Below are 23,886 nucleotides of genomic sequence, written 5' to 3' on the forward strand. Positions count from 1 at the left end.
GAGTAGTAGTGCTGATCTTAGCTCAGCCCCCCCCACCGTCCAGACAATCGCACTCATTATTATCTAAACAGCCAAAACTGATCCTGTACCAGCACTCCTACCCTGAGACACGTTGAGAATACAGACCCTGATCCCAAAACCAAAAGAAGTGAGGGTTTGATGACATCTTTATCTCCGGCAACATGCTAAATGACCTCAAATACAGCAACTAGGCTATGGTTATCCAATTACATAGGTGGACAGACTTCCACATGCAGGATTAATTCATAGAATAAACCGTATTGAACAGTATTGATTTCTAGATTGAATGTAAGCGCGCATGTGTGTATGTGCGTGCGTGCAGGGGGCCTCCGTGGCTTGTGTTAAGGGGAGTAATAACCTCACAGATGGTGAGGGGCTGTTCCGGAGCAGGCTACGTGATGGAGAACAATCATTGAGTGCTTGATTGCTCATGGAGCACAAGGATGATCTGACAGGGGGAGGGGGACAAGTATGTATGCAGTGTGTGTATGTGTTAGTGCAAGTGTGTGTTATGTGAATGGGAGAAGGTTGTTTAAGTTTAACTAGGCCATTTCTACTCATTAACCGCTGACAAGGAAGTGGCTTGTATCAGATGCTGAGTGGATTGAATCAAATTTCATACGCTATGCCCAGGTTTTTAGCAATTTGATTCATCATGTCCCCATTAGGTGAACATCATTCGTATTCTTTCACAGCAAGCCTGTTCATTCACTCGGCAGGGAGACGATGATTCAATATTATATTATGGATAGATAGGTGCAAAAGTCACCGAGTGTAAAAGGACAATAAATCCAGACGTCACTTATGCAAAGCGATGTAAATGGGGTCCCTGATTAAGACACGGAGTAATTTAAAAACAGTGACTGGCAGGACCTTGACACACACACACACACACACTCTCCACCGGTCCGGCTCCACACCCGCCACCAGAGCAGTTTATCAAGTAATTATTGTTTGATTACAGCATTTCATTATCTGCACTGATTGAGACACGAGTGACAAAGGTCAAGCGCCATTATCGCGCCACCGCCAAAACATATTCCCACACAGGCCGGTGTGTGTGCTTGCCCTCCCTCTGCTCTGAAAAGGGCTAATTGCAAATGCATTTGTTTGAGGAAGAGGAGACGAGAAGGATCCCCCTCTCCATGGTCCCCCAACTCCCACCGCGACGGAATATCAATGCAGTGCTCTTCACACACACAAGCAAGAACAGACACACACATACACGTGCCTGCAACCGCACACACAGATACACACGCACACACACCCACCCACCTACCCAGGGGAGCAGTTTAGAAGCACATCCAATCATACTAAACAATTGATAACCATCAAACATATATTTGGCACAAACAAAGCCATTTGGCCCAAGAGGGTTGATTGAGTAATGTTAAGGCCCCATACCATTAATGGAGCAAAACATCAGCCTGTTTGTGCACTGCTGATTTACTCTGCTCTTCAGTGATGTGGTGCTTTAGTAAGGTTAGTAATCCACTTCTTTTTACAACACATTCTTACCAATGGATAGAATGAGTCCTTCCAAAAAGTTATGATTTGTACACCGTTAACTGAATCCTGGATAACTAAGTGAATACCTACTGTGACTAAACACATGGTTAGAATGCGAGATGAAGGGTATGAGGGGTAGGCACACCATTTCATGGCCAATGATAGTGAAGGGCAGAGAGTAGGCCCTTTATGGGGTAATAGACAGGGGTAGTAGCTAATATACAGGACAATAGATAGTTACAGGTAGGTACCAATACAGGTACCAATTAATGTGCAGGGTAATAAACTCAGCAAAAAAAGAAACGTCCTCTCACTGTCAACTGCGTGTATTTTCAGCAAACTTAACCAATGTAAATATTTGTATAAACATAAGATTCAACAACTGAGACATAAACTGAACAAGTTCAAGAGACATGTGACTAACATAAATTGAATAATGTGTCCCTGAACAAAGGGGGGGGAGGGGGTGGTCAAAATCAAAAGTAACAGTCAGTATCTGGTGTGGCCACCAGCTGCATTAAGTACTGCAGTGCATCTCCTCCTCATGGACTGCACCAGACTTGCCAGTTCTTGCTGTGAGATGTTACCCCACTCTTCCACCAAGGCACTTGCAGGTTCCTGGACATTTCTGGGGGGAATGGCCCTAGCCCTCACCCTCCATTCCAACAGGTCCCAGACGTGCTCAATGGGATTGAGATCAGGGCTCTTTGCTGGCCATGGCAGAACACTGACATTCCTGTCTTACAGGAAATCATGCACAGAACGAGCAGTATAGCTGGGGGCATTGTCATGCTGGAGGGTCATGTCAGAATGAGCCTGCAGGAAGGGTACCACATGAGGGAGGAGGATGTCTTTCCTGTAACGCACAGCTTCGAGATTGCCTGCAATGGCAACAAGCTCAGTCCGATGATGCTGTGACACACCGCCCCAGACCATGACGGACCCTCCACCTCCAAATCGCTCCAGAGTACAGGCCTTGGTGTAACGCTCATTCCTTCAACGATGAACGCAAGTCCGACCATCACCCCTGGTGAGACAAAACCACGACTCGTCAGTGAAGAGCTCCTTATACAAAACCACCAGCGACGGTGGGTTTGTGCCCATAGGCAACGTTGTTGCCAGTGATGTCTGGTGAGGACCTGCCTTACAACAGGCCTACAAGCCCTCAGTCCAGCCTCTCTCAGCCTATTGCGTACAGTCTGAGCACTGATGGAGGGATTGTGCGTTTCTGGTGTAACTCGGGCAGTTGTTGTTGCCATCCTGTACCTGTCCCGCAAGTGTGATGTTTGGATGTACCAATCCTGTGCAGGTGGTGTTACATGTGTTCCGCCACTGCGACAATGATCAGCTGTCCATCCTGTCTCCCTGTAGCGCTGTCTTAGGCGTCTCACAGTACGAACATAGCAATTTATTGCCCCGGCCACATCTGCAGTCCTCATGCCTCCTTGCAGCATGCCTAAGGTACATTCACACAGATGAGCAGGAACCATGAGCATCTTTCTTTTGGTGTTTTTCAGAGTCAGTAGAAAGGCCACTTTAGTGTCCTAAGTTTTCATGACTGGTACCTTAATTGCATACCGTCTGTAAGCTGTCAGTGTCTTAACCTCTCTGGGATATTCGAGATGCAAGCGTCCCACCTCAACTACAGACAGTGAAATTGCAGGGCGCCAAATTCAAAACAACAGAAATCCCATAATTAAAATTCCTCAAACATACAAGTATTTTACACCATTTTAAAGTTAAACTTGTTGTAAATCCAGCCACAGTGTATGATTTCAAAAAGGCTTTACAACGACAGCACACCAAACGATTATGTTAGGTCAGTACCTAGTCACAGAAAAACACAGCCATTTTTCCAGCCAAAGAGAGGAGTCACAAAAAGCAGAAATAGAGATTAAATTATTCACTAACCTTTGATGATCCTAATCAGATGACACTCATAGGACTTCATGTTACACAATACATGTATGTTTTGTTCGATAAAGTTCATATTTATATCCAAAAATCTCAGTTTACATTGGCGCGTTATGTTCAGTAGTTCCAAAATATCCGGTGATTTTGCAGAGAGCCACATCAATTTACAGAAATACTCATCATAAACATTGCTAAAAGATACAAGTGTTATGCATGGAATTTTAGATCCACTTCTCCTTAATGCAACCGCTGTGTCAGATTTCGAAAAAGCTTTACCGAAAAAGCACACCATGCAATAATCTGAGTACAGCACTCAGACAACAAAACAAGCTTACAGATATCCGCCATGTTGTGGAGTCAACAGAAGTCAGAAATAACATTATAAATATTCACTTACCTTTGATGATCTTCGTCAGAATGCACTCCCAGGAATCCCAGTTCCACAATAAATGTTTGATTTGTTCGATAAAGTCCATCATTTATGTCCAAATACCTTCTTTTTGTTTGCGCGTTTAGTACACAATCCAAACTCACGAGGCGCGGACAAGTCCAGGCGAAAGTTCAGACAAAAAGTCATATTACAGTTCGTAGAAACATGTCAAACGAAGTATAGAATTAATCTTTAGGATGTTTAACATAAATCTTCAATAATGTTTCAACCGGAGAATTCCTTTATCTGTAGAAATGCGATGGAACGCAGGTCGCTCTCACGTGAGCTCACGTGATCAGCTCATGCCACTCTGGCCGACCTCTGACTCAATCAGCTCCCATTCCCCCCTCCTTCACAGTAGAAGCATCAAACAAGGTTCCAAAGACTGTTGACATCTAGTGGAAGCCTTAGGAAGTGCAATATGACCAAATTTCCACTGTATCTTGGATAGGCAAAGAGTTGAAAAACCACAAACCTCAGATTTCCCACTTCCTGGTTGGATTTTTTCTCAGGTTTTTGCCTGCCATATGAGTTCTGTTATACTCACAGACATCATTCAAACAGTTTTAGAAACGTCAGAGTGTTTTCTATCAAAATCTACTAATTATATGCATATTCTAGCTTTTAGGACTGAGTACCAGGCAGTTTACTCTGGGCACCTTTTTATCCAAGCTACTCAATACTGCCCCCCTGTCCCAAAGAAGTTAACGACCGTTCCACAGGTGCATGTTCATGGATTGTTTATGGCTCATTGAACAAGCATGGGAAACAGTGTTAAACCCTTTACAATGAAGATCTGTGAAGTTATTTGGATTTTTACGAATTATCTTTGAAAGACAGGGTCCTGAAAAAGGGGCGTTCATTTTCTTTGCTGAGTTTAGATAGTTACAGGTAGGTACCAATACAGATACCAATTCTTGTCCAGGGTAATAGATGGTTTCAGCTCTGGAAGACCTCAATCGTTTTAATTGGTGTTGATTGTGCCTTGTACCATACCAATATGGAAGAAACGCACAAGTACGATAATATACAAGTATTTTCCTAAATAACAGGAGTGACTTGAGTTGAATAGGTATGGTTCATTTAGACATTGATTCACAAGGAAACACAGAGGATTCCATACCTGGGAGGAAAGGATATCTCCAGCTCGTGCAGCCGTTCCTTGAAACAGGACAGCTCACTGTCAAACTGTAAAAACTGTGAAGAGAGAGAGGGGGGGAGGGGGATGAAAGGAGGAAGAAAGAGATACAGTGCACACAGGAAGTATTCACACCCCTTGACTTCTTCAAAACTTTGTTGTGTTACAGCCTGAATTTAAAATTTAAATTTTGTGTCACTGCCCTATACACGGCATAATGTCAGCATTTTATGTTTATTTTTTTATACTAATTAATAAAAAACGAAAAGCTGAAATGTCTTGACTCAATAAGTATTCAACCCCTTTGTTATGGCAGGCCTAAACAGGTTCAGGAGTAAAAATGTGCTTTAAAAGTCATATGTTGCATGGACTCACTCTGTGTGCAATAGTGCTTAACATAGTTTTTGAATGACTACTTCATCTCTGTACCATACACATACAATTATCTGTAAGGTCCCTCAGTCGAGTAGGGAATTTCAAACACAGATTCAACCACAAAGACTAGGAAGGTTTTTCCAATGCCTCGCAAAGAAGGGCACCTATTGGTAGATGGGTAATAATTAAAAAGTAGACATTGAATATCCCTTTGAGCATTGTGAAGTTATTAATTACACTTTGGATGGTGTATCAATACACCCAGTCACTACAAAGATACAGGTGTTCTTCCTAACTCAGTTGCCGGAGAGGAAGGAAACCGCTCAGGGATTTCACCATGAGGCCAATAGTGACTTTAAAAAAGTTTATTGGCTCTGATAGGAGAAAACTGAGGATGGATGAACAACATTGTAGTTACTCCACAAGGCACTAAAGTAAAACTGCCAAAGATGTGGCAAAGGAATTAACTTTCTGTCCTGAATACAAAGTGTTATATTTGGGGCAAATCCAATACAACACATTACTGAGTACCACTATCCCATATTTTCAAGCATAGTGGTGGCTGAATCATGTTATGGGTATGCATGTAATCGTTAAGGACTGGGGAGTTTTTCAGGATAAAAAATAAATAGAATGGAGCTAAGCACAGACACTGGGATATGAATTCAACTTTCAGCAGGACAATAACCTAAAAGGCCAAATCTACACTTGAGTTGCTTACCAAGAAGACAGTCAATGTTCCTGAGTGGCTGAGTTACAAGTTTTGACTTGAACACATGGTTGCCTAGCAATGATCAACAACCAATTTAACAGACTTTGAAGAATTTAAAAAATAATAAAATGGGCAAATATTGTACAATCCAGGTGTGCAAAGCTCTTAGAGACTTAACCAGAAAGACTCACAGCTGTAATCGCTGCCAAAGGTGACTAACATGTATTGACTACTTGTGAATACTTATGTAAATTAGATTTCTGTATATAATTTTCAATGCATTTGCAAACATTTCTAAAAACATGTTTTCACTTTGTCATGATGGGGTATTGTGTATTGTGAAAAACCCCAAATGTAATCAATATTTTTTTATTCAGGTTATAACAAAATGTGGAATAAGTCAAGGGGTATGAATAATTTATTTATAACTACAGTGCCTTCAGAAAGGGTTAAAAAATTTATTACAGCAAGTAATATCCTCTGCGTCAGTCATCACTCACTTAGTGAATAACTATGCGTGTGTGAGTGTGTGGCTCCTGCATGTAAGAGTAAGTGTCAGATAATTGTGTTAGCTTCCTTTCTCTTCTTTTTTGACGTGTGGATTTGTGCCTTTCCCACCATACTGTATAAGTGTCATGAACAGTGTGGTGGTACATAAAGGCATGTGTGTGATAACAGTTGACCAGTGTTGATGTGTGTGTCCCTGGCCTGGCTATTCCAGAACCATACCTGTCCTGTCCTACCACAGCCCCCAGTCTGCTGCTGATGGTGGAGGTCTGTCTCTCTAAGCGGACAGTGGATCCAAACAGTCTTAATCAATCATGTCCCCTCCCCCAGCTGCACAACCTCTGACTGCACCAGCACCGACTTACAATCCCCACTCCATCTCCCCCTCTTTCCAAATCCCATAAATCATTAGTGAGAAGTGCAATTAGCAGCTCCTTATACACACTAATTATCTGGGAGATCAGCAGGTAGCAGGGGCACCTGCATTGCTGACTCCCTGAGCGACGGACAGATATCCGGTAACCCCTGTGATAGTGGGCTCTATTTTAACAATGCAATGGTAAATGCAATGGTAAATCTAAGCAATGACAGTAGCGCTGTAGGTCCGGAGGTGTATCAGAGATATTTTTGCTATTTTCACAATTTCTATTATGAACGCAATAGCTGATGTTAGTGCGAAAGGGCTGGGTTTTGATGAATAAACAAGTTGTAGGTGTAACGAGGGCTTGGCCACTCAGTGGCCAATCAAGGCGTTCCATGGCTTAATACTGCATGCGTTTGTCTCAAGTTCTGTAGGTTATTGACAGTCTTTGCATTGTCATCAACTCCAATTCGGCTGGGCAGCGGTCCGCCCATTAAGACGTTAGGGGCGGCACCCCACTTGTAATTGGTAAAAAAAGAAGAAACACTTGTGATTGGTCAAAACATTATTTTAAAAATATAATTCATGTATTATGTTTTAAATGCTCATAGAAGTGAGGTAAATGTGTATGTTTTCCTGTTTTAAAAATATATTGTTACTACTCTGCCCTTCAGTGACTGCCAGCAGCAGCTCTGCCTCCACGGGGGCATAGGCCGTGTGAACATTGCTTGGATTGTTTTGCCAGATATACTATGAGGGGGGAACTGCTCCAATGAAAATCGTAGGATTTCAAAGCATAAATTATAACAGCACAAAGTAAATGGACCGTCCTGGGCCGCTCAAATGTGTGTTCAGTCAGAACTTCTGGGTCTGCTCTATTCTCCCTCCCAATATGTTTCTCGCGCTAGATGGCTTACTTCCGCACGTGCAACTAGATCTGCTCTATCAGGTACAGATGGCGCTAAAGCAAAAAGCTAATTGTAATTAACTTGTAAAAAATTATCATAACAGTCATGGGAGCCAGGGACCTGATAAACCAGACATCAACATCCAGCAAGAGTTGAAGGACAGAGGGATACAATAGCTAGAACCTTCTCATCGTGGATCTGGTAGGACAAAAAGCATGACAGCGGCTTATTGTTTCCCCCCATATTGTTCATCAGGTTCTACTGTAGGTGACAGACATGTTGTGTGGACCAAAACAGCATAAAAAAGGGTGCATCACAAAGCATGATAAAATTCTCTAGCCAGCAACAGTAATTTTGAGAAACAGTTTGGTCGATTTTTGGGTCAAATCAAACAGTTTTCTACCTTTGACAAGCAGCTAGCTATAGCTAGCTGGTAGCTTGCTAGCTCCCATGCCAGTTTCACGTCTTTCTAAACTAATATCTGACTAACTTGGAAATATGAAGTTAATTCAGAACTAAAGTTAACTGACTAGCGCACCATACTTTGTAACATTATGTTAGCTAGCTATCCCTAGTTAGATAATGTGTTTTCACTTATTGCATTTGCATGCGTGTTGCGTTCTCCCTGGTGCACTCGTTCGTTCGAGAGTGGCTGCTCATTCTAAATAGTATAATCGAATCTGTTCAAAACAGTGGCAGCTTGTGCAGAAGTGGTCATTCAGTTTTTTCAGTGGTGGAAAAAGTATTTAATTGTTATACTTGAGTAAAAGTAAAAATACCTTAATAGAAAATGACTCAAGTAAAAGGTGAACGTCACCCAGTAAAATACTACTTCAGTAAAAGTCTAAAAGTATCTGGTTTAAAACATAGTAGTACTTTTTAATCCCATAGTTCAAAGTAATTTTACTTAAGTACTTAGATATGTAAAATTTAAATAGTTTTTATATGCTGTTATTCTGATGCACAGATCGCTTTATACTGTGCCTTCAAAGTATTCACACCCTTTCCCCACATTTGTTTAGCTACATGGTGGGATTAAAATAGATTTGTCATTTTTTGTCAACGATCTAAACCAAATACTGTAATGTCAAAGTGTGGAAAAAATTCTAACATTTGTATAAAAAAATAAAAAATAAAAAAAGTTCAACACTATATCTTGCTAGACAGCTAATTTTCATTGCTAGACAGCCATTTTCAAGTTTTGCCATAGATTTTCAAGCTGATTAAAGTCAAAACTGTAACTAGGTACTCAGGAACATGGTAAGCAACTCCAGTGTAAATTTGGCCTTGTGTTTTAGGTTATTGGGGCGGCAGGTAGCCTAGTGGTTAGAGCGTTGAACTAGTAACCGAAAGGTTGCAAGATCAAATCCCCGAGCTGACAAGGCAAAAATCTGTCGTTCTGCCCCTGAACAAGGCAGAACGACAGAACCCACTGTTCCTAGGCCGTCATTGAAAATAAGAATTTATTCTTAACTGACTTGCCTAGTTAAATAAAGGTAAAAAAAATAAAAATTGTCCTGCTGAAAGGTGGATGTCTCCCAGTGTCTGTTGGAAAGCAGAGGTTTTCCTCTAGGATTTTGCTTTCAATCCCCAAAAACTCCTCAGTCTTTGCGATGACAAGCATACCCATAACATGATGGGTATGCTTGAAAATATGCAGTGATGTGCTGTGTTGGATTTGCCCCAAACATAACGCTTTGATTTCAGGACATAAAGTTAATTTCTTTGCAACATTTTTTTCAGTATTACTTTAGGGCCTTACTGCAAACAGGATGCATTTGCTTGGTTCCTCTCTAGGTTTGTTGCAGGGTTCCTGCCTTTCTAAGGAGTTTTTCCCTAGCCACCGTGCTTCGACATCTGCATTAATTGCCGTTTTAGGTTGAGTTTCTGTGTAAGCACTTTGTGACATCTGCCGATGTAAAAAGGGCTTCATAAATACATTTGATTTGATGCATGTTCTGGAATATTTTTTATTCTGTACAGGCTTCCTTCTTTTCACTCTGTCATTTAGGTCAGTATTGTGGAGTAACTACAATGTTGTTGATTCATCCTCAGTTTTCATAATTTCACAGCCATTAAACTCTTTTTTTAAAGTCACCATGGTGAAATCCCTGAGCAACTAGAGTTAGGAAGGACGCCTGTATCTTTGGGACGCTTGTATCTTTATAGTGACTGGGTGTATTGATACACCATCCAAAGTGTAATTAACAACTTCACCATGCTCAAAGGGTGAAGACGAAAAACAAGCAGTTGTTACAGGAAAATAACTTAAACGTTTCTAAATACGAGTGTCACCGGATTACCTCATCTCACATTCCATGATGGGCATATAGCCTACGTGATCTTTTAGGCTTTGGTTTAAGATTTATTTCAAAGTGGTCTCACGAGCCAAACCCTTTATAGATAGTCTTGACTACTTGGCGAATGCATTGGGTGTGACAAAAAACAACAACCTTAAATCGAGAGGAGGGGAGGTTTTTAATCAAATGAAACGGGGGGGGGGAACAGATTTACGTTTCTAAATACGAAATTTACTAGCACAAAAAGCACACATCTCTTGTTCCATGTGCAAATGGGCACTGTTCGTCATGGCTGGATAGGCTGCACTTCCGCTGTCAAATTCCATGCCATAACCAACCATATTACCGCTAACACCAGCTAACACCAGCACCAATCCTGCAACTAGGGTTGGAAAACAGAAAAGCGGCGGCTTTAACAGGTCGAAATTGCAAACGAGCATGCGTTTGACAATTGCGCTGGCTTAACGCCAGCCAAAAATAGAGCTCAGTGTCTGATGAGTTCCTATACACTGCCTGTGTAAGGCTGTCAGTACATTTAACGCTAGTTCAAACAATAATGACATTACATTGCTGTACGACATGTAAAAATGGAGTGAATGGAATGTAATCGCCACCTAGATGATAATGTCCTCTCCACCTACATGATAATGTACTCTCCATCTAGGTGAAATGACAACAGCAATAATATTTAGAGGAGACATCTAACCAAGCGGAGGCCAAGACAGGCAGAAGAGGAGCGTTAACCACATCAGTGGAGTACAATAACAGCCATCAATCCACAAACCCAACACGTTTGTAAACCAGATTAAAACTTTATTGGCATTTTTACATGCATGTGGGATAAATGTACATGCGTGTGTGTATGCCTGGAGCCTGTGCAAGTGTGTATGAGCGACTGCTTGTGGTTAAGCGCGAGTAGCCTACTCCATACTTTATGCATGCTTATGTGTAAAGTGTGAGCATCTGTGTGTTTCTGTGTGTGTGTGCGTGTGTGTGTGTGTGTGTGTATGTGTGTGTGCGTGCGCCAGTGGTGTAGAACAGTGGCCATTACTTTCCAGGCAGTGGGGCCCTCAGACAGAGTCTCTGTGGTTCAGGAGGGCAGATGTGCGGCATTCATCAAACTCACAGAGACAGGGTCACAGGAGAGCTCACACACTGAATGAGGAATAGAGCCCAGAGGATACGCTTCACTGTGCACCACCACCACCACCGTCCTCCCAATGACACGCATTGCTCCAAGGGTGTGTGTGTGTGCAGAGAGACCTTGTGTGGAAGAGTGTGCCAGCATATAAGTTTATAGAGGTGCAGTACGTAATTGTCCCTGTGTGCGTTATAGTGCCTCAGATATTTGTTATTCTTACCCTAATAGAGTACCTGTGTATGTGTACACTGGTCTGTTTCTGTGAGTGTGTGTGGACAGGTGTTCTTGTCTCCATGGAGAGTTAGTGCAGCCGAGACGAGAAGTGACACCTTTAAAAGGCAGCAGATGAGCAATGTTGGGGGTGATGAAGCACATTGTGTTTCCATGATGTGTGTGTATGTGTGCACAGAGCTTTTAAGTGAATGTTGAGTAATTCATTTAGGTTGACTGGAAAACCCAAGGGCTGAAATTTCACACTACATTTCATCCCGGGTCAATTAAGCATAATGATTTGCTGGTCTGGTAGGTCAGCAGTAAAAAAAATCCCAGTTTATATTGGTTCAAGGCCTCGTTGCATTATAAAGCTGGCCCAGTAGTTTGTCAGACCGAAATGACCTTGGAGTTGTTGGAGAGGGCTGCTAGCCAATACGGGAGAAAGATGAGGAAATGCAGGGTCCAGATTTCTTGCTTCTCCTCGATCAGCAAAACACACCTAAATCACGCTAGCTGTGATTGTTATAAGAGGGCGAAGTTGCAGGAACAGAGGGAAATAAAGGTCTCTGGGCTGACTGTCCCTCCAACCCGGCCAGTGGTTGTCCAAGCTCATAATTGTGCTTTGATTTACACCGTGTCAAACTATCCCTCTGACAACACCTGCTGCCATTAAAAGCCATCAGTACACACAGAGGTGAAAGGTCATTTAATTTTATTTTTACGGCACACATTTGGCTTATATTGCCAGGCCATATTTTTTCTTCGTTTTATGAAATCTTCATTACTTGGTGTGGAATCAATAAACTGTCGCTGATAGGGAATGGTCGAGCGCCTTGAGAGGGTCAACCTAAACAGCCAGCCGGCTAGAGGCTACAGTCCTATTATGCTCTCTCTTATCATAGTTAAGGTTATATCAATTGCATAATACCTTAAAACCTCTAGGGGGATTGTTAATTCATTTATTTACTTACACTATATACACTAAAGTATGTGGACACCCCTTCAAATTAATGGATTCGGCTATTCGGTGTATAAAATCGAGCACACATCCATTCAATCTCCATAGACAAACATTGTCAGTAGAATGGCCTTACTGAAGAGCTTAGTGACTTTCAACGTGGCACCGTCATAGGATGCCACCTTTTCAACAAGTCAGTTCGCCAAATTTCGGCACTGCTAGAGCTGCCCCGGTCAACTGGTAAGTGCTGTTACTGTGAAGTGGAAACGTCTAAGGCTCAGCCGCGAAGTGGTAGGCCACACAAGCTCACAGAACGGGACCGCCGAGTTCTGAAGTACGTAAAAATCATCTGTCCTTGGTTGCAACACTCACTACCAAGTTCCAAACTGCCTCTGGAAGCAACGTCAGCACAAGAACTGTTCTTCAGGAGCTTCATGAAATGGGTTTCCATGGCCCGAGCAGCCGCGCACAAGCCTACAATCACCATGCGCAATGACAAGCGTCGGCTGAAGTGGTGTAAAGCTCACCGCCATTGGACTCTGGAGCAGTGGAAACGCGTTCTCTCGAGTGATGAATCACGCTTAACCATCTGGCAGTCCAACGTACGAATCTGGGTTTGGCGGATGTCAGGAGAAAGCTACCTGCCCAAATGCATAGTGCCAACTGTAAAGTTTTGTGGAGAAGGAATAATGGTCTGGGGCTGTTTTTCATGGTTCGGGCCAGATGACAGCATACAATGACATTTTAGACGATTCTGCGCTTCCAACTGTGGCAACAGTTTGGGGAAGGCCCTTTCCTGTTCCAGCCTGACAATGCCCCCGTGCAAAAAGCGAGGTCCAAACAGAAATGGTTTGTCGAGATCGGTGGAAGAACTTGACTGGCATGCAGAGCCCTGACCTCAACCACATCGTACACCTTCGGGATTAATTGGAACACCGACTGTGAGCCAGGCCTAATCGCCCAACATCCGTGCTCAACCTCATTAATGCTCTTGTGGCTAAATGTCCCTGCAGCAATATTCCAACATCTAGTGGAAACAGAAGAGTAGAGGCTGTTATAGCAGCAAAGGCGGAACCAACTCCATCTTAATGCCCATGATTTTGGAATGAGATGTTCGACGAGCAGGTGTCCACATACTTTTGTGTGTATTGTGTGTATTCCCAGACCTGTGTCAAGGGCAAAAAACACAAAAGTGCCTTTTCCTATAATCCACATTTTGCTCGTTTGCAGACCAAAACATTGACTGGGAGACATTTATAGGACAAGCCATACATGGACATCAACATACAGTACAGTATGTACATACAGTAATATATATGCTGTATACCTCATGATCAGACTGAGGAACTGATCAATACTAGTAAAAGCACAATGAGCCTTTCAGTGTAGCAAGGCATTCAGGTATAAGAGACAGCACAGGAGCCCATTCTCCCTGGCCTTCCATGTTTATCTTCCCAGCTAAGGTCACACATTATTTAGCATTCTGCTGTATTACCACTTAAGGAAACTGACAGGTAAAATATGAAAGAAGTTTAGCCGGGAAGGTGATTGATCTTTATTTATATATTTATTTAGTTCATTTGGAAACTCTTGCGGCTTGAGTAATGTCGCGAGTACGCAGGGAGCATGACAAGGAAGAGCGGCCCTGACAGAAAAGTTCATCACTCGCAACAGGACTCCAAAAACACCCCCCTCTTTCCCCCGGACGTCAGCTGATACCACAACTGATAAAGTTAGAATAAAAAGATACTGAAACAAAATCAATGATGGAGAGGGGAGGGAGGCGACCTGATGGAGGATGCGCTACTGGATAGATAGGAGGTAGAGGGGGGCACACGTCTCCACAGAATCCGTGTCCACGGGGACATATATCCCCCCACCGCCCGCCCCCTTCACCTCCGCCCCTCCGTTGAGGAGCAAGCCCCTATGCCGCTCGACGCCACCACTCCCGGAAAATGTAATCTTCCCAAATACTCATCAGGGCTCTCCATCGTCCCGGCCTGACAGCGTTCGGGATAATTAATTATACAATTTCGATGGGAATATTGATTAAACAATCCTATTAATCATAGCAAAAGTCAATAGGCATGGACACATTCAATCATGTCCCAACCAATGATTACTCCTCAAAATACAATAATTATTTTTGAGAGCTGCCTCGAATTACATTTCTGTCAAGCTGGTACAAGTCTAGTAGTTGATGAAAGATGCAATGGATTTTTTTCCCTCCTCCGAGGGTTGCAGGGGGGAACATTTATCCTTTTGGAAAGGTAGTTTGTTTTATAAGGATCATAACACGGTGTGTTTAACTAGACCATGACCATCAGATTATCTCTGATCCCCCATTACGCCGTTTATCTTGCTGGGCTCTGCACAGGAGAGGGAAAGAAGGAAGTGGGGGCCTCCTGAGGCCCAACACACACACCACATAAACACACACACCAATACTAAAAGAGACACAGACATACAGCCCCACATACACTTACAGTATATACACACAGACAGACACTACTTGAAGAGTCATATGTGTCACATTAATGTTTTTTGTTTTTTTCTTAGTTTACATTTTGCTTACTTAGCTAATACAGCTAATTTAGCATACTCAACAACCCGACTCAAACAAAGACGAATGCTATGTATGTTAGCTAGCTGGATAAGGCTATCCAACACCGCAACTCTTCCAAGTCAAGTTAAGCCTTTGGTTTTATTAATTTATTGCCACCGGGGCCCACCGGTGTAACTGTTAAACTGCTTGCTGTACACTACTACGTGATGTACACATGGTTTGGATTGTGGGTTTACTAATGTGTTATTTCTAGTATGTTGACTATAACGTGAATATCTTGACAACGATGTAGGCTGTGTAGGGGTTAGCGGTTATGGTATGAAAGTCTTATTTGGAGGGGTCTTTGCACCTGGTAACAGACAGATGTTGTGTTCTGCACTGAAGTCCACAAGTGAAGAAAAAGGTGAGAGGAGGAGAACGTGTAGATGCGAGAAGGAATTATATAATGAGCAAAGTGATGTTGTATGTGGCTGCTGTGAAAGTGAACTGTGTGTGCGGGTGATCAGGGGTGTATTCATTCCACCAATTCTGTTACAAAAACGGAAGTAAACCAAATTGTGAGAGACCTACCTGAATTTGTCCAAAATAAACTCTTGTCTTACAATAAAAACTGTTCTTAATAATAGAAACTGTTTGGACTAATGATTACACACCCCGGGTAAGGCGATATTGAATTTGGCACTGTCTGTCACCTTGATTGGTTAGAGCGTTGGGCCAGTAACCGAAAGGTTGCTGGATCGAATCCCCGAGCTGACAAGGTAAAAATCTGTCATTCTGCCCCTGAGCAAGGCAGTTAACCCATTGTTCCCCGGGCGCCGAAGATGTAGATGTCGATTATGGCAGCCCCCCGCACCTCTCTGATTCAGAGGGGTTGGGTGAAATGCAGAAGACACATTTCAGTTGAAGTCATTCAGTTGTACAACTGACTAGGTGTCCGCCTTTCCCCGATTACGCCAATTTGTCTCTTGACCTGTGCAACAACTGGGGTTGAATGGTGGGAAAGGAGATTTACCGCCCAAAACCACTCCCTTTTCCCAGGATAAATAACCGAGAAACCGGTAAATTATAATAAATTATTTATATGAACAGCATGGAGTAAAATTGAATGCGATGTCTAAATCTAGCTTATCTACGACCTCTGCATGATGAATCATCAACACTCAGGGTGGGGACAGACAGTCCATCTCAGTATGGAGCGCAGTTCACAATGCATGTAGACCTTTCATCTCATCATGGTAACTTTTTTTCTTGTGACAGGTAGACCTGCATTTGCTGCAGCATAGCCTATGCTATAGTAATATAAAGACAGAATGCGCATCTAATTTACCCATCTCCATCTGGCTTTCGGGGATCTCCTTATTTTTTTTATTGCACAGATTATTATTTTTCTAATTGCAGCTGCAGAGTTTTAAAACCTATCACTCAAATATTGCTGCTTTAAATCAGTGTAGGCGTTCTCTCTCAAATTGGCATCCTGTTTCCATTGATCCTCCTTGAGATGTTTCTACAACTAGATTGGAGTCCACCTGTGGTCAATTCAATTGATTGGACATGATTCAGAAAGGCTTACACCTGTCTATATAAGGTCCCACAGTTGACAGTGCATGTCAGAGCACAAAACAAGCCTTGAGGTCAAAGGAATTGTCCGTAGAGCTCAGAGACAGGATTGTGTCGAGGCACAGATCTGGGAAGGGTAGCAAAACATTTCTGCAACATTGAAGGTCCACGAGAACACAGTGACCTCCATCATTCTTAAATGGAAGTTAGGAACCACCAAGACTCTTTCTAGAGCTGGCCGCCTGGCCAAACTGAGCAATCGGGGGAGAAGGGCCTTGGTCAGGGAGGTGACCAAGAACCTGATGGTCACTCTGACAGAACTCTAGAGTTCCTCTGTGGAGATAGGATAAACTTCCAGAAGGACAACCGTCTCTGCAGCACTCCACCAAATCAGGCCTTTATGGTAGATTGGCCAGACGGAAGCCACTCCTCAGTAAAAGGCAAATGACAGCCCACTTGGAGTTTCCCAAACAACTCTCAAACAATGAGAAACAAGATTCTCTGGTCTGATGAAACCAAGATTGAACTCTTATTTTGTATTTTACTTTTATCCCTTTCTCTCCCCAATTTCCCAGCATCCAATTGGTAGTTACAGTCTTGTCTCATCGCTGCAACTCCCGTACGAACTCGGGAGAGGCAAAGGTTGCGAGTCGTGCGTCCTCCGAAACACAACACAGCCAAGGGTTTAATATTTTCCCGATATTTTACAAATGTTCCATACCGAGAGTATATCAGTTCTCACACGGGTAACCCGGTATTTCCCGCCAAAACCAGATGTGTTATTCTAAAGCATATAAATATGCCTATGTCTGGATTTTATTCGAGATTTGATCGAAAAGTCTGATGATACCAGAGCCTGATGAGCCATATATTAAATACATTTAATGAGCCCAAGCCCAAAAAAGCCCAAATGATTGTGCCGTTATCCAATAAATGATATAGGTTACTGCACATTACGCACAACAGAAAAACATAAAAGGCCATAGATGTAGCTAGCTGCAGTATATGCTGTCTTGGGTAAATACATTTAACTAGCTCCAGTAGGCTAATCTTTTTGGGTGTGAACTGTATAACTATTGTATTGTACTGTATTTTGTGGACTGGAAAATACGCACATCGTTCAAACCATGATAAATGTGGAAAAAGTCAAGGGGTCTGAATACTTCACGAATGCAATGTATGTCCAATTGCATGAACATACAGTGGCAAGAAAAAGTATGTGAACCCTTTGGAAGTATCTGGATTTCTGCATAAATTGGTCATAAAATTAGATCTGATCTTCATCTAAGTCACAACAGACAAACACAGTGTGCTTAAACTAATAAGAAAAATACAATGATTTGTGTGTTGGCTATATCAAATACATTATTTAAACATTCACAGTGTAGGTTGGAAAAAGTATGTGAATCCCTAGGCTATTGTCTTCTCCAAAAGCTAATTGGAGTCAGGTATCAGATAACCTGGAGTACAATCATTGAGACAAGATTGGAGATGTTGGTTTGTGAGTATAAAAAACACTCACAAAATTCGAGTTTGCTATTCACAAGAAGCGTTGCCTGATGTGAACCATGCCTCGAACAAAAGAGATCTCGGGAAGACCCAAGATTAAGAATTGTTGACTTGCATAAAGCTGGAAAGGTTTGGAAAAGTATGTCTAAAAGCCTTGATGTTCATCAGTCTACGGTATGACAAATTGTTTATAAATGGAGAAAGTCCAGCACTGTTGCTACTCTCCCTAGGAGTGGCCGTCCTGCAAAGATGACTGCAAGATCACAGCGCAGAATGCTCAATGAGGTTAAGAAGATTCCTAGAGTGTCAACTAAAGATTTACAGAAATCTCTGGAACATGCTAACATCTCTGTTGACGAGTCTATGACACGTAAAACACTAAACAAGAATGGGGTTCATGGGAGGACACCACGGAAGAAGCCACTGAAGAAGCCACTGCTGTCCAAAAAAACATTGCTGCACGTCTGAAGTTTGCAAAAGTGCAGCTGGATGTTCCACAGTACTACTGGCCAAATATTCTGTGGACAGATTAAATTAAAGTTGAGTTGTTTGGAAACAACACACAACACTATGTGTGGAGAGACAAAAGGCACAGCACACCAACATCAAAACCTCATCCCAACTATAAAGTATGGTGGAGGGAGCATCATGGTTTGGTGCTGCTTCGCTGTCTCAGGGCCTGGACAGCTTGCTATCATCGATGGAAAAATGAATTCCCAAGTTTATCAAGACATTTTGCAGGAGAATGTAAGGCTATCTGTCCGCCAATTGAAGCTCAACAGAAGATGGGTGATGCATCAGCACAATGACCCAAAACACAGAGGTAAATCAACAGAATGGCTTCAACAGAAGAAAATACGTCTTCTGGAGTGGCCCAGTCAGAGTCCTGACCTCAACCTGATTGAGATGCTGTGGCATGACCTCAAAAGAGCGGTTCACACCAGACATCCCAAGAATATTTCTGAAAGATTTGTTTTCAGAAATAAAGAGGAATGGTCCAAAATTCCTCCTGACTGTTGTGCAGGTCTGATCCGCATCTACAGAAAACATTTGGTTGAGGTTATTGCTGCCAAAGAGGGGTCAACCAGTTATTAAATCCAAGGGTTCACATACTTTTCCCACCCTCCACTGTGAATGTTTACACAGTGTGTTCAATAAAGACATGAAAACGTATAATTGTTTGTGTTTTATTAGTTTAAGCAGACTGTGTTTGTCTATTGTTGTGACTTAGATGACGATGAGATCAAATTTTATGACCAATTTATGCAGAAGTCCAGCTAATTGCAAAGGGTACTTTTTCTTGCCACTGTACATACACTCAGAGTATTGTGTCCCAAGCGGATGGGTCAGGATGCTAAGAATCAGGGTTGTATTCATTAGGGCACACACACAACAGAAAACATTTCAAATTGTTTTGCAAAGAAAACGAAAATTACTTTATTATTGGACCAGGTCCGGGTAGTCCCTCTGCGATTCAATCTGTTTTCTTCCATTTGGTGCCCAATGAATATGTCCAAGGATTGAAGCGCCATAAGTTGGTATGTACTATGTGTGTCTCCTCGCCTCTATGGGAATCTTAATATGGATATTTCTGAATCACTTATTAAAAGAGGACATAAACTCCCCTACGTACAGTATTTGATATTTACATTTCTGAACACTTCTACATTAATGTGGATGCTACCATGATTACGGACAATCATGAATGAATGGAGGAGAGGGAAGAGGCGTGAGGGAGGGATGGAGTAGAGAAGAGGAGTGAGGGAGGGGTGGAGGAGGAGTGAGGGGTGGAGGAGGAGAGGGATGAGGAGGGGAGAGGGAGGGGTAGAGCTGAGGCAAGGAGATTGTCAATTCTGGAGGCATTCATGAGGTGTTTGACCTCTCAGGTAGGACGGTGAGGATGTTTGAAATCAGTGTTCATATGAGGCAGGAAGGCGTGAGGGCCTCCGTCAGAACATCTGCACCACTCGCTTCTGTCCCGTCACAATGACACCCACTGTGTGGCCTAATTATTTTACCTAACCCCACGTCTCAAAAAACCCTCAAAGCCTCAAATCAAATTCTGCATTACATCAATGTCTTTTATTTACTTGTTTTCGCAATTAATTTTGACATTTTTTAAATGTTGCACATTCCTGTTACTTTGAATATCATAACGTCCGCAAAACCCCCCCAAATTGAATAAACCTCCCAGAGTTACAAAACAAAATGAATGACTTACCAGGGTCCCATTGTTTTCCCGGAAAACATCCTGGTTAATATAATTAAAAAGCTTCTTTTCAAGTTGAAGTACAACCTAAAAGGGGCAGAGGAGGGGAGCAGAATATAGGGCCGATTAATAGCGATCCTCATCTGAACCAGCCCTAATTAGAGCTTCAACTAATTTAATGAAGGGTAATGTGCTGTGATGTTAGGGGCAGCATTCATTCGGTCAGAAGTGTAATATAAACGCCACCTGTTCACTTATGCTTGATTCTCACTATAGGGCCAAACGGAGCAAAGCCTTGTAAAGCTGTACTAGGCTGGCCTTGTCACGCAAAGGCCTGTAGATTCTAATGTATGGGAAAGGTTGTGTCATTTTTCTCTCATTACAAAGAAGCTATTCTGTGTTCAGGTGAGATGCTACACATGAGTAATTCTGATAAAACGTTGAAATGTCAGGTATTGTGCGTGTACAGTGCATTTTCAATAATGTAGCATACCTTGCGATCGTTCTCAGATTCTCTGAATATTAGCTTGTCAACTTCATTGGTGTCACCTAGTCTGACCGTCTGCATGGTGGCAGTGGAGCACAGACTCTGTAGTGGGAGAGAGGAAGGAAGAGAGACGTGGGGGGGGGGGGGGGGGTTAGTGGCAGGATTCACTACTTCTCATAGGATGGAGCAAAATATCATACTGAGGTAGATTAAGACAGGCTTGGATAAAACAAATGTAAACGTGCATTGTGTGGTGTCAAAGGATAGCAATTTATCAAAGTACAGCAACAAAAGACGACAAAACAGTACATCTCTCTCACACACATATGCGCACCCGCGTACACACACACACACAAACGTACACACTTGAAAAGAGGTACAGCCTACAGTACAGAAGGCTATACTGTATCACATTACTGATGCCCATTCTATATTCCACACACAGAACACATGCACACCACTATGCATTTCAATTATTTTTTAAGACCTCCCCCCAAAACCAAAAAAAGCCAAATTTTACTGTCCCCCTCGTATGTATTGACCTTGTGGACCGTGTGCATGGTTAAATTCCCCTTTGTGGACTCTTTTAACAATTAGTTAAACATTCGACCATCTGTGTTTGAAGACAGTTGAATGAGGTAATCCCTCAGCCAGTGGTTCCCATACCACACTGCAGGGACAGCAGCCTGATTGAAATTCAAAGCACAGATTAGTTAATCAGGTCAAGCCAATATAACGGGCCTTTAGACTGAAATGTCACAAATCAGTCTTGCTTGCTCGAAACGGCACACCAGATTAGAACAAACACCGAGCAGTAAGTGAAGTTCCTGGCTCCCGGCCCCGGCCCCCCCCCCAAGCTGGTTTCTAAAGCCCTAACAAATCGCTCCATCTTTCACTCATTTAGGCCCTCCAAATACAGGGTCAATATGGTCCCCTGTCATCCAAATGCTAATGCGCTTAAGTGCGCTTAAGCAGCTTTGTTCAATGAATAGGCCAAAGAAACTGGAGAAGGGCAAGGCAGAGATACTTTCCCTGTTAAAAAGTAATTGTAGCCACACCAGCAAAAGACAATCTGCAAATGTCATTTTTCATCCACTTCTACGATTATTACAAAAAACGTACCAAAATGTGTCTCTTTCGGCATCTTTTATTGTTTACTTTGAACGACTTCAAAACGAATCAGAAAACAAAATGGAGCCATCAAGTGAGCCTCAGGACATTTTAGCAAATATGTGTATTTATTTTTTGGGAAAAAAAGGTATCTTATTCAAATGAGCCTTTCAAGTTAGTGACTTGGTAGCAGTGTTTGGCTCTCCTTCTTCCCAACCGAAGCCCTTCTGTCAGCTTTGCAAATCCAAAACCCAGCCAAGCAGAAATCCCTGGCCACTTCAGGGCCAGCAGCACCGCCAGAAACCCACACAGCTTATTGGACAAAAACCCCCCCCAGATATTTGAAGGACAGAAATGGCCTCTCCATTCACGTTCAAATTATTTCTGTAATCCAGTGAGCGTTGGCCTCGACCAAGAAAGGGTCAATGTTGCTTATCACTATACATGAATATGTCCCCATCGCAAGTGAAAAGCACACCTGCGCACAGTTTTTTGTACTCATTTCTTCTGAGAGCGTAGCGCCATGAGATCGTAGGTCCACAATGCTGTCGCTTTTCTATCACACCTTTCGCCAACTGTTTCTGACTCTCAACCGAAGGTACAACAAGAAAAAGCAACAATGACACAATGTCATGTATTGAGGGGGAAATTATTTCACTTGGCTTACATTTTTCCGGGTGAAACTATACCATTTTAGAGAAAACCAGTTCATCTGAGAGGAATTGTTTTTGAGAAACAAATATGTTTTTCAGAATAACCGAAGGTACAACAAGAAAAAGCAACAATGACACAATGTCATGTATTGAGGGGGAAATTATTTCACTTGGCTTACATTTTTCCGGGTGAAACTATACCATTTTAGAGAAAACCAGTTCATCTGAGAGGAATTGTTTTTGAGAAACAAATATGTTTTTCAGAATAGTGCGCCTACAGTGAAAATCTGCCTAATTATGCAGAACAAATTATGCAACTTGTTTAGTCTACAATCTGCGTCCCCTACACACCCAGCAGTTTTGGTGGTGGTCTGTCCTCACAGTGGTTCAGGTTAAGCAGTTCCGTGGCCAGGCCTGACGTTATTGATTGATTCATTTATGTGTTCATTGACTATGACTGATCAGTGAGTCATGGGAGTCTGAGGCGGCTGATTGTACGCCATTGATCACAGTGCGCTCTTTTGGCCTCGGAGAAAAACAACCTCCCTCTACTAAACCTCCTACATACTCTCTATAACCCCCCATCCCTAATTTAGATCAGCCTAGCCTACCGACCCACCAGCCCTTTGACCATTGCAGGGACCTTAGTCATGAGATCCCCCCCCCCCCCTAACCTAACGAAGAGGCAGTGTAAATGAGAACGCCATGCCGTCGCTTAAGTCTTATAGATAAATGCAGGACGGGACTGAAAGGAGAGACCAGGTGTTCTCAGATATAAGAAATTCAATGTAAAAAAATATCCTCAAGCAAAGAAAAAAAACGAGGACAGATGTTGACCACGAGTTAACCCAAGCTCACTGCCGCTAATTGTGGATCATGCATCTGGTAATAGGCACCCTGGGTAAGAGACGAGAGAGCGAGAGGGAGGCTCCTGAACAGAGCTCTCTCTTCAAGTAGGGCCGGTGGCTGGGCCGATCAAAGCGCCTGTCTTTTAAACATATTAGATCTAAACATGCTCTCATTGACTCCCCAAATGATATTAACAGAACTAATTTGAGTTAAGCAATAGGCTTTTCATTTGATACATGAGGATGTGGGGGAAAAGAAGAAAAATAGACTGGACAGCTGTCAGGGATGAGAAGTTTGGAAGGTAAACAAGTATGTACAGTGGGATGTCTTCACTGCATTCGGAACGCCAATAATCTCCAACAGCCCATACAAAGAGAGTCCCCGGCCCGGCAAAGCTTTGCATCGTGGGTCACAGGTCAACACAGGAGACAGAGGGCCTGTTTGTGGAGGGGTTAGATA

At 42.6% G+C, this 23,886-nt stretch overlaps 1 protein-coding gene across 2 annotated transcripts in view; it reads right to left on the bottom strand.

Annotated features, from left to right (window-relative positions):
• Positions 1-23,886, bottom strand: part of LOC139570709 (inositol polyphosphate-5-phosphatase A-like) — a 189,605-nt gene that overhangs the window by 10,292 nt on the left and 155,427 nt on the right. For both annotated transcript variants that reach the window (XM_071392841.1, XM_071392840.1), the window contains exons 10-12: positions 20,822-20,917; positions 20,341-20,415; positions 4,998-5,071 (exon numbers count right to left, since the gene is read on the bottom strand). In XM_071392841.1, coding sequence (XP_071248942.1) covers positions 4,998-5,071; positions 20,341-20,415; positions 20,822-20,917 — 245 coding nt within the window. The remainder of the gene's footprint in view (positions 1-4,997; positions 5,072-20,340; positions 20,416-20,821; positions 20,918-23,886) is intronic.

Source organism: Salvelinus alpinus, chromosome 3 (assembly GCF_045679555.1).
Source record: "Salvelinus alpinus chromosome 3, SLU_Salpinus.1, whole genome shotgun sequence".
Classification (NCBI taxonomy): Eukaryota; Metazoa; Chordata; class Actinopteri; order Salmoniformes; family Salmonidae; genus Salvelinus; species Salvelinus alpinus.